The sequence below is a fragment of the Eretmochelys imbricata genome, chromosome 2 (assembly GCF_965152235.1).
Source record: "Eretmochelys imbricata isolate rEreImb1 chromosome 2, rEreImb1.hap1, whole genome shotgun sequence".
Classification (NCBI taxonomy): domain Eukaryota; kingdom Metazoa; phylum Chordata; order Testudines; family Cheloniidae; genus Eretmochelys; species Eretmochelys imbricata.
Genome location: NC_135573.1, coordinates 29,968,705 through 29,988,925, shown reverse-complemented (window position 1 = coordinate 29,988,925; position 20,221 = coordinate 29,968,705). Strand labels below are relative to the sequence as shown.

The following is a 20,221-nucleotide window of genomic DNA, read 5'->3' as shown; positions in this document are numbered from 1 at the left end:
TTTCCTGGCTCTTCCACTGATGCATTGTGTGACCTTGAGCAAGACACTTACAGTAAGCCAGAGGTCCCCAAACTAGGTGCGCTCCCCTAGAAGCAGGTGCGGCTGGGGCAGGGGAAGGAGCGCCACCCACCAGCTGTGCTCCTGGCCCTGGCCCTGGCTGCTGGCCCCAACCTCAGCCCCTTTACCCCCGACCACATCCCCCCTCCCAGAGCCGAAGCCTCACTCCCAGTCCCAGCTTGGGGGGGTGAGGGGTGGAAAGGGATAAGGGGGAGCATGAGGTAAAATGTTTGGGGACCACTGCAGTAAACTTCCTACATTTCAGTTTCTCCCCTTGTAAAATGGGAATAACAATGCTTTCTCATCTTTTGTAAGATACTTTAAAATCAACAGGTGGAAAGAATTGTATAAATGCTAGGTATTGTTATTTTTAGAAAGCAAGGGGAGTGGGGATGGAGAACAACAGATAGCACACTTTTGCTGTTTCTTTTGAATCTCTTCTTGACTTCAGCAGCCTCTGTGTGGCAGGGACTTTGAATTTTTGTGTTACTATACTTTTATTAGTCCTTTTTCCTGTTTGGCATTTCAGATTTCTTTACATAATTTGCATCCTTCATATACAATTTGTCTGGCTTCATAAATATATATATTCATGTATAGTTGATCACATGGTTTATACAGCCTACCATCTAATCTCTGTCTGAGAGTCTATTTGATCATTTCAAGGATCATAAGATGATCTTTATTGGATGAAAATATTACATATATATATATATATATATATATATAAAACAAAGTCAAAATGGTATCATCTGGGTTGAGTATTGCAAAAACCATTAGATCTATTCCTGGTTTTGTAACTCACATTTGCTGCATGGGGAAAATGCCAAACTAGCTTAATTAAAGGCACCAGCAATCTCCTTGAATGAGCTCTTTAACTAATCCTGTTTTCTCCTTTGTACAATAGTGTTTTAAAGGTGAAAGACTCCATCAGTTTGTTGAAGCATCATATTTTCACCTAGTATATTTAGTCATTTCACGGTATACAGTATATGAAATCAATAATAAAGAAAAAATCTGTATCTCTTATTGACTCTGTTAACAGGAGCAGACCAAACTGACATAAGTGGATTATACTGAATGCTGAATTTAAGGTAAAAAGATAGTGGGGACCCAGAAAAGCAAAACTAGAGATCAAGATAGAGAATCAGAGAGATCTGATCAGAGAGGGCTTGGAAGCAGGAAAGAGGAGGAGGGAAAAAACATACAGAGTGCAAAGAGAGGATAGCAGAAATTACCCAGCCACAGCCATTCAGAATAAAGATGTACATTTGTAGTGCTAAGGTTTGAGGTGCTGAGATTTTCATATTTCAATGTGTTATTTCATAGTGTTAAATATAAAACATTAAATTAGAAAATATGTTTACTTAATGTGTATAATTTCTGATTAAAACTATTTTCTAAAGAAAATATTTTCTTTAGATACCACATTTATTTAGAAACCTTGCATCCTATCTACGCATGCTTTCTTTCCACAGAAAACACTGTAAATTAGAGCAGTGATAGGAATAACATTATGAGTAAACAAAGACCCACATGAATATGAGACCCATGAAAGTCATGTATGGTCTATCACCTTCTAAGCATTCAGTGAACATAAATCTTGTATGTGTAAAAATGGAAATTTTTGTCCATGAAAAAAACTCCACATTACTATAACTACCTTTGAGTCTCAAGAAGCTAATTCCTAGCTTTCTGAGTTTTAATAAAGTGTCACCACACAAACCCAACATTGATGTAGTAGTTTCCCCTTGAAATAACCCCATCAATTTAACACACAAAGTTACTGATAGAACTGTACTTACTGAAACTGGTGACAGACTTGAAATGGCAGATGTTTCACTGCATCTAAATAATGCTGCTCTTCTTGTAAAATGTATGTTGCCATTTTGATTAATATGCCATTACTGTAGAATAATTTTGTAATAGGAATACCTGAAGTTTTCTAAAGTGCTTCTTACCATAGCATCTAAGCATTCAATGAGGTGAATAGGATCTGCATGATAATGTCCAAAGTGGACATTTAGTCTTTTACCCTTTCCAAATTCCAGGAAGTGCTGGTAGGTTTTTTGTTTATTTTTATGAACAGTAGCTATGGTGGAATGATTGAGGGGAAGAAAAAAGTAGGCAGTGTAGCTAGCTCTACAATTGGTGAAACTTTGGCTTAACTCTAATACAGTGGTTCCCAAACTTGTTCTGCCGCTTGTGCGAGGAAAGCCCCTGGAGGGCCAGGCCGGTTTGTCTACCTGCAACGTCCGCAGGTTCGGCCTATCGTGGCTCTCAGTGGCCGCGGTTCACTGCTCCAGGCCAATGGGAGCTGCTGGAAGTGGCGCAGACCAAGGGACGTACTGCCCACTGCTTCCAGCAGCTCCCATTGACCTGGAGCAGCAAATCATGGCCACTGGGAGCTGCGATCGGCCAAACCTGCGGACGTTGCAGGTAAACAAACCGGCCCGGCCCGGCAGGGGCTTTCCTTGCACAAGCAGCGGAACAAGTTTGGGAACCACTGGTCTAATATCTTCTGATGGATCATTCAACAATCAACCCCTCTTGATTGAGACTTGTTTATCTCTGGCTTTCATGTGCTGTGTCCTGGGATTTGTTAGCTGTATTGTCTCAGAGGGGAATAGCTGTATCTTAACAAGATGGAGAAATCAAAGTAATAAGACACTTCTTCCCATGCAGGTGCTGAACACTTTATCTCCGAAGGAATCTCAGATGATATTAGAAGGGAAAATAAAAAAAAAAATAGAAACTAAATCTCCCATATGACAATGCACAGAGCTGTCACTAGGCTAGGCCTCCGTTTCATTCCTGAGAAGAATAAACCTCTAAGAAACATCCAGGTAGGCCTTGACACCAAAAATATTTTTTTCTTGGTAGTGAAGGCAAAGTTAGTTTCCAGTTGCACCGTATTACATCTATTTAGGTACATATCAGGCCCCATCACCATTGTATCTGAATTCCTCATAATCTTTAATGTATTTATCTTCACAACACTTCTGTGATGTAGGGAAGTACTACTATCCTCATTTTACAGATGAGGAATGGAGAATGATTTGCCCAAGGTAACACAGGAAGTCTGTGGCAGAACAAGAAATTGAACCTAGGTCTTCTGAGTCTTTGGTAAATGACCTAACCAGTAGACCATCCTTCCATGTTTTGTAACCCGTAGCTGGTGTTCAGTTTTTACTATAAACAGACTTGCTTTTTCTTCATCTTTTTTGGGGGGAGGGGACAGGGCCTTGTGTGAAGCAGATTAGTTTTGTAAAGTAATTTTGTAAGGCAAATAGAAGAAGATACTAAAATAAATATGACTGCTCCATTGCTTTTTTTTCTTCAGAGGAAATGAAAATCAATTCAATCATACAGAATCATTTTCATTTTGGTCCATCATGGACAAAGCAATATAATGAATTAAGCAATGTCGATTCATAATACCACTTTAACTCATTAGGATAATTAAACTTAATTTTATTAATGTATTTTTAAAGAATTAAAAAGCCATGTTTCACATTGTTATATGAATAACATTCCTAGACATTCTGGACTTGGCTGCCCTCTCAATTTCATCTCATTTACAACATAATCTGTGAACACAAAAATTGTGTTACACTTAATAATTTTATAGTAATTTTCATCCTTGACTCTCAGAGTGCTTTTCAAAAATGGACAAGCATCCTTACAACTAATTTACAATTAAGGGACAAAAACCCCACTACCTAGGTCTTTATGTAGCCCCCGTTATTGTTGAATCTAAGCACCAACAAGCACAGAGATAAATCAAATCCTTACATTTCTGGCTAGTGAAGTCCAGTGGAGTAGTAGTGAGTCCTTTGCTGATATAGACTGTAAATATCTTCCTTAAGGAAGGCTAGGTAATAGTTGTTTTAATGGAAGTATCTGTTTGGCTTCTGCACAGAAAGCCATCTCATCACACTAATAATCTATCCAACTATTAACCAGTGTCTGGTCTTCCATTTTTGTTCAGGTTTATGGAAAAGGGCAAGCTGGCTGAGATTTCCTTCTGAAAGGACTGAGGTGATCATGAAGGGTCAGAGAAAGAACAAAAGTTGTTGTTGGAGGTTCTCTCTGTCCCTCATTAAGATTGTTCTGCCACCATTTGTAAGTTAAGGTCAGGTTAGATTCCCATTTGCTTTTAGATAATCAAAAAGCAGAAGTGAGCAAAACTGCTTTTCTCCATCTGGCCAGGACATTGTGAACTTTTCTTAAGAATGCAAACCTTGCTAGCATGATCTGTGCTTTTGTCATGTACATGGGGCTCCATCTTGAACATGTAGTTTCCCCATGGAGAACAATCAGAGATGGGCAGAAGGGATTGCAGTTTAACATGTACTGCTCATACAGAACCAATACCAACATCTAGGCCTTCTTCTCATCATCTTAAGTACAATTAGATTTCACAAGTGGTTAGAAAACTAAATCAGAAATACATATAACCTCAAAAGTACAATAGAGCCAGCCCTGAATGGAGAATTTGTTTGTAAGTTTAAGATAATGAAAAAAATTGTATTTATATTTCTTTTATTTAGATCTCTTGGCACTTAAGTGGATTTTATGTGGTTTTTCTTTCTACTGGAACCATTAGTTGCAAGGTAGAATTAAGAGTCGAACATTATTTTCTGCACTAACCAAATACAGGAACATGTGAACTTTTACTTTCACTATATTAATGTTAATTTTAAAGAAAAAGATATCTCCTGTAAATTATCTTGCTAACCACTGTCAAAATTCTCAGACATTTCTTAAGCATCTGGGATGCAATCAGACAATTTGTCCAACTGCTCATGTGCAGTTGTGTGATCTGGAATAAATGTACTACACTTTACAAAAGATAAGAATAGCCCAAATATTATATTTTTTTCATATTCTGTAAAAAGAGGATTCAACTCTTGTAAACCAGAAACAACCTTATATCCAAAGAATTCTAGAAATAGATACTAATATTTGTCATACACTGCTGCACCTCAGATATTTGTTCATACAGTATAAAGGTATTTCAAAGTATTTTGCCTGTCAAATATGCTTTTCATCTGAGAAAAAATATGCATTGCTGCAGCATAGTACAACGAACAGTGTAATTTTAACAGTGAGGTCAATAAATCTTGTAAATTCTTTTTTCTTTTATGGTTTTGCATCTTTGGCATACCAGTCATTGCAGACATGACAATGTATTACATTGAGAAGTTAGGGGATTCCGCTAGATATTCTTTTATGCCATTTGCTTTGCTTGCTCAACACATTTTCTCTAGATTTTAGCCCCAAGGCATCGTGCCCGACACCAGCACAAGAAATTATGCAAATTAACAATAATATTGATTTGTGGAGAGATCCGTGCAAAGCAACATTTATCAGTGAGCTAAGTAGTTAGATGAATAAATAAATAAATAAATAAATAAAGCCAAGCATCAAGTAATGTTGGTATAAAGTGTCTAACATTCAAGAAATGTAATCAATAACCACGTGAAAAAAACTATTAAAAAAAAAGAAAACTCCGCAGAAGTTGAGGATCTATGATTTCTTGTAAACACGCACAAATTTTCACATTTGAAGCAAGATAATAATTGTATTCCAAAATGCCATTGTCATCCTGCTTGCTCTTTCAAAGCTTTATTATCTTCATGGGTTTTAGTAAATTGTAGCAAGCTTTACTGATTTATACAAGATGCAGAGGATTTGTGTCACTAAAAACTGGGCCAGGCACTCAGACAATCATTTCACAATGTAATTTCTGTAGAGTACATTACAAATGCACAACATTTATTTGCCTGAAATTTATAATAATCTTAATGTGTAAGACAGGATCTGTGCTTCTCTTCAGTCCAGAGGAAGGATGTTTTCATATTAGCTTCAAAGCAGGGATTCAGTTAATTGCCACACGTTTCAGTATGAGGTAGGGCTAATTTTTTAATCCACTGCTGCTACACTGGGTCTTTTCTACCAAATGGACATATTTTAATTATAAATACAGTACAAAAGTAAAGAAAAAAGTGTTTACTCTAATGTTAACAATTGTGTCTGGATTCCACAGCAAAGTGCCACATTATGAAGTGATGTGAAAAATGGGGTGGTATCGTCTATTTAGAACACTGGACCCAGAGCTAATTTTTCACAGATTAGTCAAGATTAAGGACATTGAGAACTGTATCCCCCTTTACCTACTATCATGATGTGTCGCATTCTTCACAAAACCACGACTGAAAGGACTACTAAGTCTACTGGGACTCATTTAATTAGCCACAAGAAATGCTAAAGTAATGTCTCAACTATTGCACACCAACAACATGAAGGTGAGTCTAGCGAAGACACAGATTTAAATCCTATGTTGTGAAAACTAAAAATATCTGAGTAGTTGTGGACAGAGTATTGGTAACAATGGAAGAGGGTAACAGAAGAACCACAGTAAAGAATTGTGAAATTGCTCTGGAGATCTGGATTAATATGCCACTTGTGTCATAAGTGATAATGTGTTTGGCTCCATAATCCTGATTCTCAGTAGATGCTTACACAAACAAGTTGTTGTTATAATTTGTCACAATTTGACTTGAATGACAATCTCCAATCAAGAGTTGATTAGGATTAATGTGGAATAGGAAGTGTGTAGCAATGTACAATGAAGCTGCATGAGCTGTATTGCCTTAAACAGGATAGCATGAGGGTGAGTATGTGTTCTGGCTCCTGCACTAGTATGCAAGAAGGGCTGTGCATAGAATGGCTCCCAGTTCACTTTCTGTCCATGTGAAGTTACTGGTCTTCATTGTATTTCCTAAATTTGGATGAATACACAAGAACTGAGTGAGACTAGCTTTGATAGGCACCCTAAATATGGAAGAGAAGGTAGGGCTAGAGACAGGGCTATGAACTTATCATCCATCCTCACCAACCAGCATAGCTGGCTGCCCATGGAGGTGGGCACATGCTGCATATCCTTAAGAGGTAGCCTATTTCCTCTTGTTTTTTCCTACCTCCCCCCCCCCCGATGTTCTGGTTTAACTTGGATTTAAACTTGGAGAGTGGCCAGTTTGGATGAGCTATTACCAGCAGGAGAGTGAGTTTGTGTGTGTATGGGGGTGGGTTTTTGGAGGGGGGTGAGGGAGTGAGAGAACCTGGATTTGTGCAGGAAATGGCCTAACTTCATTATCATGCACATTGTGTAAAGAGTTGTCACTTTGGATGGGCTATCACCAGCAGGAGAGTGAATTTGTGTGGGGGGGTGGAGGGTGAGAAAACCTGGATTTGTGCTGGAAATGGCTTTTAGATAAGCTATTACCAGCAGGACAGTGGGGTGGGAGGAGGTATTGTTTCATATTCTCTGTGTATATATAGAGTCTGCTGCAGTTTCCACGGTATGCATCTGATGAAGTGAGCTGTAGCTCACGAAAGCTCATGCTCAAATAAATTCGTTAGTCTCTAAGGTGCCACAAGTACTCCTTTTCTTTCTGCGAATACAGACTAACACGGCTGTTACTCTGAAACCTATCCTTAAGAGGGTAGCAGGACTGTCTGTACTGCTTCTGGGGGCCAGAGAGCTCTGAAAAAACATGATCTGTTAGGCAGAGAAGCTGGAGCGACTGTTATTAGGGTAGTGCTGCTACTCCATGAAACAGTGTGAAATGCATAATCTTGCTCCAAGTAAATACCGATTATTAAAGAACATTAGAGAAGCTTATTGACTGTGTTTGTTTTCTATGGGCCATTAGTGCAAGGGGTTACAAATTTGATAGAATAAATGGGTTCAGCTTTATAACAGCAAGGGTTCACCTCTAGTTGAGGGCATGTGGTGATGTCCAGGAATTGCACTAAATCAGCTCATCTTTTGGGTGCTCTGGCCAAAGCATAACCAGCAACAACTACTTTTAGGGCTGCATGGGCAGGATGTAAAGTCTCTGATGGACTGTGAGTTGCAGGCACATAACACTGCTGCAACCACCTTCTATAAACGGGACTTGCTGGAAGTAGATATAACCAAGGGGCAAATCAAGTCCATAACTTGCATTATAGTTAAACTTCATTAAATGCTTAATTATAATTAATTGGCATTTAATTAACATAAAAATATTATTAAATTTTAGAATATATTATCAGTGGGTGCAATGAATGAATACCAAGTGATTAATAAATATTTTTTCAACTAGTTCTTTACAACTAGTTACCAGTTATGTAACAACTTCAATTAATAAACCATTTAAAAGGTATAGTTACTAAAATCAATTAGTATTTTCATTTAATAGATTTAACTATTTTCTTAACACAAAGTTACTTATTTGAGATATGTAGTTAAAAATCTGATCAAGATCCATGACTTGCTCTCAAGATACTCCTCATACATTTTTATCCCGACAATCAGGAAGGTTAAAAGAATATAACACTGCACATGTAACACCTGCACTTCATTTCTGAGCACTTGAAAGTCTGGAAAACATTCATGCTTTTAATATTTTAATAGAAAGTGAGCAATCACAGCTTTTGACAGGGTGTTTGCTTACATATATTATACTGTGCATAATATAAACACAGAACTCTTATGTTTCAAAAATGTTCAGTTGAAAAGTGTAGCTCCCCAAAACTACTTGTGGAAAATTAACATGGAACAAACTTGAATTTCACTTCTCTCCATAGGTCAGCAGGAACATAGTGTCTGCATACATATAAGCAGCTAAAGTACTTGGTTTGCACATCCCTAATGAAGGTCTGCCGCTTCTGTACTTGTGTGATTAATGAGGTCTGAGAACCTTGCATGAATAGTAAAATAGAATTATCATTTTGTCCAAGTTTATACAACAGAATAATATAAATTCCTTGTATTTAAAGAAAACAAAGTGTAGACAGCACACTTCATGTTTGATGAATATTCCTAATTGTTTTCTATACAATAAGATACATGTTACTGACACAATATCATTCTTCTTAAGAAAATATATGTTGTAAACCAAACTGTTAACCACACAGTCATTTCTATTTCATTATTAAGGAATCATACTGTATCTTGGCATGCTATTTCAAAGAGAGGAGATGTTAATATAAGAGTTCTGTCCCAAATGATTAAATTTAAAAATCAATGTGAGGCTCAAAATATTAAGGTAGACATCAAAATCATCAGATGGTTTTATTTAAAAAAATCCCATTTACTTTTCATTAGAAATCTCATGAGTTCTAGTACTTTCTGGTTCTTTATAGTTGGTGGATCATGAATAAGCAAGAATAAATAAGGAATAGTTATTTGGCATTTCTAATCCTAATCCTAATAGAAACATATAACACTGAGAAATGTGGAAATGAAAAACAAACCAACAATATAAATTAAGGGAACTTTTCTGAACATCCAAAAAATAAATAAAAGTAAAGTTGGCTTCAGTTTTAAGTGAAGATTCAGGTGAGATTGCATTTTATTTAGGTCAATTTGCTCACAATTACATAAAATGTGATACAAAATGACTTCCAAAGTCATATAATCAATAGTTGCTAACCTTAGCAGATTCTGTTAAAATATTTGATTTACTGGTTTTGTTTGTAGGGCTATATTGGCAGGAAGGTTTTGGTTCCCATGAATGAAAATTAAACAATTTTATTTTAAATCAGAAAAACAGATGGCCTAAATCAGGAGAGGAGAAAATAATCTGCTAAAATGTGTGTTAATATGTGATTAAACATATTTACCTTGACAAGCTGGGACTGGTGCATCCCATGCATGATATCCATATGGAGATTTCCTGCATACAGCGGTACTTTTCCCAACAAGCCTATATCCTCGATCACAAGCCCAGCGAACCATACTGTTGAGCTGTCCACCTGTCTGACTGACAATGAATCCATGTGGAGGGGACTCTGGAGTACTACAGTAAAGAGCTTTGGGAAAAACAAAAAAGAAAACAAAACACTTTTTCCCCCTCTCTTAACGTATGGTAGCCAAATCTGAGGGTTTTATTCAGTTTCTACACTAACGCTACCTGAATTATTTGAGAATTTGCCTGTGCAAGGACTGAGAAAAGACATTAAGATTCTGATTCTGGCATTCTACATTCAGTAGTGCATTATTCAGAAAGTAAAGGTGGCGCAATAAGGCCTAATAAGGACTTCAGGATTTGGTTCCCAGATGGCAAATGTGAAATCAAGACTCATTAGAACAACTGTTATTATAACAACTTCTCCGTTGAACAATGTACAACAAAGTATTTTTGTTCCATGATAGCATAAAGAAACTAAATGGCATTAATATTTACTATGAAAAATGCCCTTAATAAATCAAAACCAACAAGTGTACAGGCCAAAGATTTTCTTTTTCAGTTTATTGTATTTTTTTTTGTTCACAACAAAAAATACTTCTACAAAAGTCAACCATGTGTGAACTAAAAGTGAATTATTAAAAATTACAGTACAACAATCTTAACTGTACTTCTGAATGTCCCAAATGAACCTGCATCAGTTACTGTGCAGCTGCATTTTTCTCTCTTTGAAATTCCCCAGAAATCCTAGAGGACGTGCAAAATGTTGAAGATAGGGAAAGCATCCCTACAGATCTTTATAAGTGTGGGGAGAGATAATAAAGTTTAGAAATAAGGTTTTAATAATCGGATAGGATTTTGGCCCAGATTCCTAAAGATACTTAGATGGTTAACTTCCAGTGGTGGTTATATATCATTCTTATACATTTTTAATTTGCTTGTTTTACCTTATGAGAGGAGACTCAAAGAGCTTGGCTGTTTAGCCTAACCAAAAGAAGTTTGAGGGGAGATATGATTGCTCTCTATAAATACAGCAGAGGGATAAATACCAGGCAAGGAGATGAGTTGACTATGTGGACACAAGAACAAAAACTGGTCATCAAGTTTAGGCTTGAAATTAGACAAAGGTTTCTAACCATCAGAGAAGTGAAGTTTTGGAGCAGCCTTCCAAGGGGAGCAGTGGGTGCAAAAAAAAAACCAACTGGCTTTAAGAATGAACTTGTTTTGTTTGGGGGACTGTGTACTGAGTCTAGCGGCCTGCTCGGCAAGGCTAAGAGCTTCTTAATGATGCTTTGATCCGTAAACTCTTTAGCACGCATCAACCTTTAACCTGAGGTCGGGGCTACTCAAGAAGACCAGGGCTTTAAAAAGCCCACTCCTAAGTAACCAGAGGAGCTAGCATCCAGTGTCAGTTAACAAGAGTTTTGCGAGGGAGTTTAGAGGGGAACTATGGGGCAGGGGAGCTAGATACTCTTAACGTTCTTTAAACTTATGGCAATAAACACCCCCCTCCCAATAAAAAAAATACAACAAAGGAAAGAGATTCAGGACTAAAAAGAGAATGCAGGTAGAAGTCCAGCAACAGAGTGGGGGCTATTCAATTTATTGCATTCAATGCAGCATGTTTGATTATCTACCCTATGGGCAGGTGGTGTATGTGTGCATTTGGTGCAAGGAGCTCCTGGCCCTGAGAGACTGTGTACAGGCTTTGGAGACCAGAGTGGCTGAACTGGAGGAGCTAAGGGAGACAGAGGTACATGGAGGAGACTTTACAGGAAAGAGTAGAATGGTCCCAACCCTGGTCGACAACCTCTGTGCTGTTGAGGAGGATGAAAGTCTCATGGAAGAAGAACATCAAACTGGAGCAGAGGGAAGCAATCCCATAGTTGGGACACTCCTTCCAGATGATGTTGTGGTATCCTCTTGCTCTGAGGATACCTCTCTGGAGGATGGAACTCCAGTTATTGGGAAGAGACAGGTAATAGTTATGGGGGATTTGATCCATTAGAAACATAGATAGTTAGGTTTGCGATGACCAGGAGAATCATATGGGTGACTTGCCTGTGTTATAAAAAAGGTGCTTATATGCTATTTTATATGAATGTTCAATAAGTTTGTTCCTATAACTTAGCATAAGTTACTAACTTAGCATACGTGATTAAAGTAGTTGAAGCCTTAGGCCGAGGTTAAGCTGACCTGAGAGGAATGCTGAAGAAGCAGCTTCAAAACCAGTTGAGACTGCCCGTTATCACTGAAGATAAGAAAGAATGCAAGGAGTAGGACTGACCGTGAGGGCAGTGTTACCAACTGTAGAGGGTATAATTGCTTGCAATTTCTGAGGGGCGGGGTCCCCTCCGGAGGCACCCAGCTCGAGCTGTATTTCTGTACACCAATAAAAGATGCCTGTGTAGATTGGACTCTGAATCTAGAATTCTGTGGGATCCTAGAGTCGAATCAAGCACCTAGAGGGGTGAGAGAAAGGGCTAATTGTTTTATTTTTCTTGACACCTGCTGGGTGAGAAGGTTGCAGATCTCTCAAGACATCTAGCTAGACTTATGTGTAGCGCTGGGGAGGAGCCAGTGGTCATGGTACATTTGATACCAATGACATAGGGAAGGATAGGAGAGAGAGGTCCTGGAGGCCAAATTTAGGCTGCTAGGTAAGAGATTGAAGTCCAGGACCTCATGGTGGCATTCTCTGAAATGCTTCCAGTTCCACAAGAAGGGTTAGTCAGCTAGGCAGAACTGCGGGTCTCAATGTGTGGATGAAACGATGGTGTAGGGAAGAGGGGTTTAGATTTACTGGGGAAACTTTGGGGAAAGGGGGAGCCTGTTCAGGAAGGATGGGCCCCACCTAAAGCAAAATGAAACCAGATTTCTGGCATTTAAAATTAAAAAGACTGTAGAGCAGTTTTTAAACTAAGGGCTGGGGGAAAGCCGGCAGGTGCAGAGGAGCACATGGTTCGGACAGAGACATCCCCTAAGGGACGATCTATTAATAGAGATTCTCTATGTCCTAGTAAGGAGGAGAAGATGGAAGATAAAATATGGGTAGGTCTGGATGAGAAACAATCAAATGAAAAAGAGTCCCATTCAATTACATCACGAAATGGCAGATAGCTGAAAAGTGACACATTTTTAAGAGCGTATGTAGAAATGTTAGAAGTCCAAATAAGATGGGTGAACTAGAGTGTCTCATATTAAATGAGGATATTGATATAGTAGGCATCACATAAATTTGGTGGAATGAGGATAATCAATAAGACATAGTAATACCAGGGTACAAAATATATCAGAAGGACAGAACAGGTCATGCGGGTGGGGGATTGGCGCTATATATGAAAGAAAGCGTAGAGTCAAATGAAGTAAAAATCTTAAATGAACCAAATTGTAATATAGAATCTCTATGGATAGTAATTTCATGCTTGAACAACAAGAATATAGCAGCAGGGATATAGTACTGATCACCTGTCCAGGATGATGATACTAACTGTGAAATGCTCAGGGTGATTAGAGAGGCTATATATATATATATATATATATATATATATAAATAAATTAAATAAAACAATAATAATGGGGGATTTCAACTTTCCCCAGATTGACTGGGTACATGTCACCTCAGGACGGGATGCAGAGACAAAGTATCTTGACACCTTACATGACTGCTTTGTGGAGCAGCTAGTCCTGGAACCCATCAGGGGAGACGCAATTCTTGTTTAGTCCTAAGTAGAGTGCAGGATCTGGACCAAGAGGTGAATATAACTGAACCACTTGGTAATAGTGACTATAATATAATTATATTTAACATCCCCATGGCGGGGAATACACCACAGTAGCCCAACACAGTAGAAGTTAATTTCTCTTATGAGAATCCCTTGGTTTGAGGTCATATGTATATTGTATGTAACTATAATATTAAGGTGTTAGGTATCAGTATCGACACTCAGTTGACAGTCAACAGAGCAGTGAAACAGAAATTTTTACCTTTCTTTGTGACAGATTCATTGCTCTCCTTTACTTACAAAGTATACTATCATATATAGGGAGCATTTTTGCTTTTTTCAGTTTTGAATTTAAGGGCTCAAACAACCTAAATCACTTCATTTCTTCATTATTTTCCAACTTTTGGCTGGAACCTCTCCCAAATCACAAGATGCTAAAATTAATTCCAGTATTCCAATAACTTCATAGATATTCAGCACTACTAACTTGCAGGCATTCTGAAATGTAAACTCTGGTCTCTGAAAGGGCTCATGTTGCCACATTCCACCGGGATGCCACCAAGAACCCTCCATCAATGGCCTGGTGGCAGAGGTTGCCTTGGTACACCTACTCTTCTTTCATTTCATGTTTATTTAATTCGTTGCCCAAAAGAGTGGACAGGACTAGTGGCCATACTAGGGGTTCAACATATTTGATACTTATCAGAAAGTGGTAGCAATAGTTACCATATCTGGGATCTGACCATAACAGATAAGCAATTTCACAGTTGTTCCCCTCCCCTCCCCCACATTTTAAGGCATTGTGCAGCACTTGGTTGGCAGTTAAATGGAGTTGTATGCAGCTGTAATGCAGAACTTGACGCTAGGTTTCAACTAGTTTTCTATTCTGAGCAGCAGAAATTAATTAACTCTTTATGTTGAGTATTTGCCATACTATTCTAAATAAGATATAAATATATTTTATAAAGATATTTTATACAGAATCAGTTATCTGGTTCAAATATAAAAGAGATCTGATTTTCTTTTCAGTTTTAGAAGCTTAGTATCTAATAAAGTAGCTCACATTATTCTTGTACACATGTAAATACATTCCATATTGAAGTTTTAAGCAGATAGAAAAGGATACATTTGAATTACATACCTATGTATCTTATCCTGAAACCTCTTTTGTTGGTGCCATGATCTGCTGACCAACGGAGAAACACTTCATGGCCATTACTGGATATATTTAGAGAGGATGAGTAATCCCCACTTAGGGAAATAAGCAATGAGCTATGACTATTTGGTCCTTGATACAGGAGGAGGAAAACAATGAAAACAAAGGTTAAAATTAGACGTGTATGAAATGTTCCTGGAGTAACGGTAAATGAAATAGATTTAACAGTGGAATTTACATTAACCACATGCTACATATTATTGAACGGATCATAAAAGATCATTAAATAGTATAATTAAATATTACATATACACACACACACACTCACACAGTCAAGATGATTAGTAATGCAATACAATCTGGAAAAGCAATGCAATCTAACATCACTACTTATCCTAACAAACTCAAGTAATGACTTATTTAGACAAAAACAAAAAAAACAAAAAAAATTATATGTCTAAATGGCAGGGGATGGGGAAGGGGTGCCAAGGCATAAATATAAAAGCATCCAAAGTTGTGTATCCTGTAGTTACCATCGAACACCTCAAGTATATCAAATTCCTTTTCTGTCTGGAAGAATTCAAAGAACATGCTGATATTATAACCCTTTTCCACAGTAATGGTCCAAGCGCACATTTGGAGGTTTGGGTAGCTGTCAGGGTAGCCTGGGCTCAATATGACTCCTGTTGAATCCAGACGCATTTCATTGGCCGGGCAAAGCACTATGAAACACAGAGATTATTTAAAAAACTCTAATTACTACCATACATAGAATTTTGTATGACTTAGTTTTTTTCCCCTAAGTTAAAGAGCTGCATTACTCACTTTATTTCTAAGAATATGGAACAAAAACACTTAATTAAGGGATAGTAGACAAAGTTTGTGTTAGCCAGCATTTCCTACAAATTATGTTATAGAAAATAAACACACTAAGGCTGAGAAATCACTGACTCATGGGTTTTATTCTCCTTACATTATCTGGAAGACCCTTTGTTCTTTCAGACAGCACATTAAGTGAGCCAGGCTGAATTGTTCAGATAATAAACCACAGTTTTTATTCCTTTCTTTAAATAATAATAATGATGATGATGGAAGATAAAGTCTCATGTGAACCAAGTTTAAGGACTCAGTTGTGGTTTCTGATTATTGGGCTGTAAATAGCAAGAAATCACTCTATTATTTATTAGAAGCATATAGTTATTAATTTTACAAAAATGTTTGTTTTAGTGAGCATGTACCATACTCATACATCCAGTATGGCAAAATACATCGTTTCTGGTATTTGGTCTTACAATTTAACATTGCATAATTTTACAACTCCTAGATTTCTCATTGCCTCTACCCAGTGATGAGCTGCCAAAATCTTAACAACCGGTTCCCTATAAAAAGTTCTGATTAAGGGATGTGCCCCAGTATGTATCTTTTGTACCAACAGAGTTACCATACGTCCATATTTTCCCAGGAGGAATTTTTAAAGTTTAAAAATTCCTCCCAGACGGCGATTTAAGAACCAAAAAGCCTGACCTGTCTGGGAAAATACGGATGTATGTTAACCCTGCCTAAAGTTCTTTTTTAAAAAGATGGGCCTGAACTAGACATGAGCTCCGTTTCACATGTGTGGGTCCCTGCCACTCCCTGGGGGTGTGCTAGGGTGACCAGATGTCCTGATTTTATAGGGACAGTCCCGATTTTGGGGACTTTTTCTTATATAGGCTCTTATTACCCCCCACCCCCATCCTGATTTTTCACACTTGCTGTCTGGTCACTCCCGGGGTGTGCACATGTGTGGGTCCCAGCTGCTCCATGCCCCCCTCATTGAAGCAGGTGTGCAGGGTTACTGCCCTGGGAACTGCAGGGCACCAGTGGACATGGGGCCAGGTGCAGACAGGGGCGTGGGGCAGGGCTAGCTGGAGGCAAGGGGTGCGGGGCTGGCTGCAGGCAGGGCAGGGGGTGCGGAGCTGGCTGTGGGCAGGGCAGGGGGTGTGGCAGGGGCTGGCTGCGGGCAGGGCAGGGGGTACGGGGGTGGCTGGAGGCAGGGGTGGCTGCGGGCAGGTCAGGGGGTGTGGCAGAGGCTGGTTGCAGGCAGGGGGTGCGGGGGTGGCTGGAGGCAAGGGCTAGCTGCGGGCAGGGCAGGGGTTGCGGCAGGGGTTGGCTGGATACAGGGCAGGGGGTGCGGCAGGGGCTGGCTGCAGGAAGGGGGTGCGGGGGCAGCTGAAGGCAGGGGTTGGCTGCGGGCAGGGTGGTGGGTTCTCACGGGGAGAGCGGCTCGGAGCAGCCCAAGCAGCAGGATGCAGCCCAGGCCCAGCAGAGCAGCCGGGGACCCACCAGGCAGCAGCGGGAGCCCCAGGGCCAGGGGTTGGGGGAGCAGCAGCAGCACCAGGGCTCCTGTGCAGAGTCAGGCGGCAGCCCACATGGCTCCCGCAGCGCAGTGCCCCTGGTGGCCGGAGGAGGAATTACATCACTTCCCAGCCAGAGCCCATCAAAGCCTCAGTGCCCCCTGCAGGGAAGTGGGTTAACAACCGGTTCTAAAACTGCTTCAAAATTTAACAACCGGTTCACGTGAACCGGTGCGAACCGGCTCCAGCTCACCACTGCCTCTACCTGCTGTAAGAATAACTTGAAATCACTGTCATGCCACTCTATAGACCTCATATATCACACAGTGCCCCTTCTTTGCTTAAACGTCTCAAACTAGTAGTGGAAAGGTAGAGAAGAAGTATTTTCTACTGGGTGAGACCTAAGACTGACAATCAAGAAATCCTTCAAATGAGGAAAATGAGTCCAACCATGCAATGAGCCCCTCCTTATAAAACAGGGTTTAAAATTAAGGAGGGAAAGTTAAAATAAGTTCTGCCAAAGTTTACTTAAAAAGTATCAATAACAGAACACAGGTTTTGTTAAACTCCAAATACCACATTATTCTTCTGTCTCTAATAAATATACAACTGATAAAGATGCCATGAGATGGATTCATTATGCACACATAATCATGTATACCCTTAAGTCACATTTTTTATCTTCTTAGAAGATGTGTACACTAGTGATATTTAGATGTGCATTTTGTTCCAGTGAGGAAAACTCTCAAGTTCAGATAACTCTGAATTTTCCTCCCTTCTAACTCAAAGACAGGTTGCTTCCTGGATGAATGAATGTCAGTCAACTGAAGAAAAAATTTAACAAAATGCAGCCTGAAAGTCTCAAGTTCTCCACAACTGTCAGCTCTGTTCATGAAGTCAGCCAAGGAAAAGAAGAAAGGTGTTATGCATTTGCCTTAACCTCCAGGCAACCGTAACTCTGAGTTAGCTGTTTTTGTCAGTAAATCTGTCTTTTTCCCTTGTATTTTTAATGTACCATTTTTTTCTTCTGCCTCTTTCTTCTTCATGGTATAAGAGTCAATGACCTACAGATCACACACATCTGAGGGCTGTTAACAGGATGCTTAAAGTTTGGCACTCAAATTCATACTAAGGCACCTAAATAAAAAGAGACCCACTGAACACAATTCCCATTGAAGTAAATGGGAGCTGTGGATGCTCAGCATCACTGAAAATCAGGCTACTAATTTAGGTGACCATGTATGAATTTAGGTACTTAACCGTCGGCAGTCACATTTGAAAACTGTGGCTTAGAAGTTTTACATAAGGTCACACAAGTCAGTGGCAGAGTCAGGAATAGAACTTGGGCATCCTGGCTCTCAGCCCAACAGCTGGGAAGGAGAAAGGAAATGGAGAAGGGCAGGCTGAGGGTAATATTCAGTGAAGCAGAGAAAGATGATATGCATATATATGAGACAGTGTAGGCCAGTGTAAATTTACTGATCTAAGGGAAGGGGGGCAAAGATTGGGAAATATTGCTCCAATTGATGCATATCAAAGGAAAACACACAGCTCTGAGGCAGGTCATATGTATTGTATTGTATTTTGTATTGGTGACCCCTTTCACACAACAAGCCTCTGACTGCGACCCCCTTATAAATTAAAACATTTTTTTAATATTAAACACTAATATAAATGCTGGAAGCAAAGAGGAGTTTCGGGGTGGAGGCTGACAGCCCGCAAGCCCAATGTAATAACCTTGCGACCCCCTGAGGGGTCACAACCCCCAGTTTGAGAACCCCTGATTTACTGAAGGAATATCGGGCTCATAGAAACCATCCTCAAAGCACTCACAACAAAGGGCCAGGACACAAACAACTTCCTCCACAAACTCTGCAACATCAACAGCCTCCCTCAGAACACCATCCTTGCCACCAGAAATATCACCTTCTCTACATACCAACATCTCTCACAATGATGGAATAACTCCCTGTTTCAAATATTTACAAGACAATTGATAACCCTCAAATATCCAGATGAAACACATTTCAAAACTTATTTATCCTCATCCACAAGAATTTTACATTCAATAATAATCATTTTGTCCAAATCATGAGAACAGTCATAGGTACTAGAATGGCTCCCCAATACACCACCTCTTGATGGGTAAGGCTGCGAGTCTGCCACAGAGGTCACGGAAGTCATGGATTCCATGATTTTCCAAGATCTTCATGACTTCAGCAGTTGCAGCAGTTGGTGTGGCTGACCCCAGGGCCACTCCAGCAGCTGGGGTGGCCCCAGGGCCAGCCGCACCAGCTGCTGCCGGGGCAGCCCCAGGGCCAGTCGCATTTTGATGTACCTCATCCAGTGCATTAAATGCCCCAATACCAATTATGTGGGTGGAACCAGACAATCGCTATGGTCTCAAATGAACTTTCACAAGAAAATGATAAAAGTCAAAAGCACCTATGTCATCCATGTCTGAACACTCTTCACAAAGCCGTCACTCTATACATGACCTATCAGTCCTCATCCTAAAAGGAAACCTGCATGACACTTTCAAAAGACGAATCTGGGAGCTTAAATTCATAACTTTGTAAGACGCTACAAATCATGTATTCAATAGAGACTCTGGATTTATGGTTCATTACAACAATCTGTAATCCACTAACAGTCCCTCACCAGCTGTTTCCCATCCACCCCCTTCCTTTCCTCCCTATGACTGGAGGGATGTTAATAGGCCATTTCACCAAAAAGAACTCAAATGTGAATTGTGGAACTATTAACTATTGTTTGTAACCTGTCCTTTAAATCAGCTATTGTACCTAATGACTGGAAGATAACTAATGTAACACCAATATTTAAGAAGGGCTCTAAAGGTGATCCTGGCAATTACAGACCGCTAAGTCTAACATCAGTACTGGGCAAATTAGTTGAAACAATAATAAAGAATAAAATTGTCAGACACATAGAAGAACATAAATTGTTGGACAAAAGTCAACATGGTTTCTGTAAAGGGAGATCATGTCTTACTAATCTATTAGAGTTCTTTGAGGGGGTCAACAAACATGTGGACAAGGGGGATCCAGTGGACATAGTGTACTTAGAAGTCCAGAAAGCCTTTGACAAGGTCCCTCACCAAAGGCTGTTATGTAAATTAAGTTGTCATGGGATAAGAGGGAAGATCCTTTCATGGATTGAGAACTGGTTAAAAGACAGGAAGCA

General features: G+C 39.5%; 1 protein-coding gene across 3 annotated transcripts in view; it reads right to left on the bottom strand.

Moving 5' to 3' along the window:
- The window catches only part of CSMD3 (CUB and Sushi multiple domains 3), a 1,168,908-nt gene that overhangs the window by 122,031 nt on the left and 1,026,656 nt on the right, over positions 1–20,221 (bottom strand). For all 3 annotated transcript variants that reach the window (XM_077808852.1, XM_077808853.1, XM_077808854.1), the window contains 3 exons: positions 15,215–15,403; positions 14,667–14,813; positions 9,736–9,924 (listed from right to left, as the gene is read on the bottom strand). In XM_077808852.1, the coding sequence (XP_077664978.1) occupies positions 9,736–9,924; positions 14,667–14,813; positions 15,215–15,403 (525 nt within the window). The remainder of the gene's footprint in view (positions 1–9,735; positions 9,925–14,666; positions 14,814–15,214; positions 15,404–20,221) is intronic.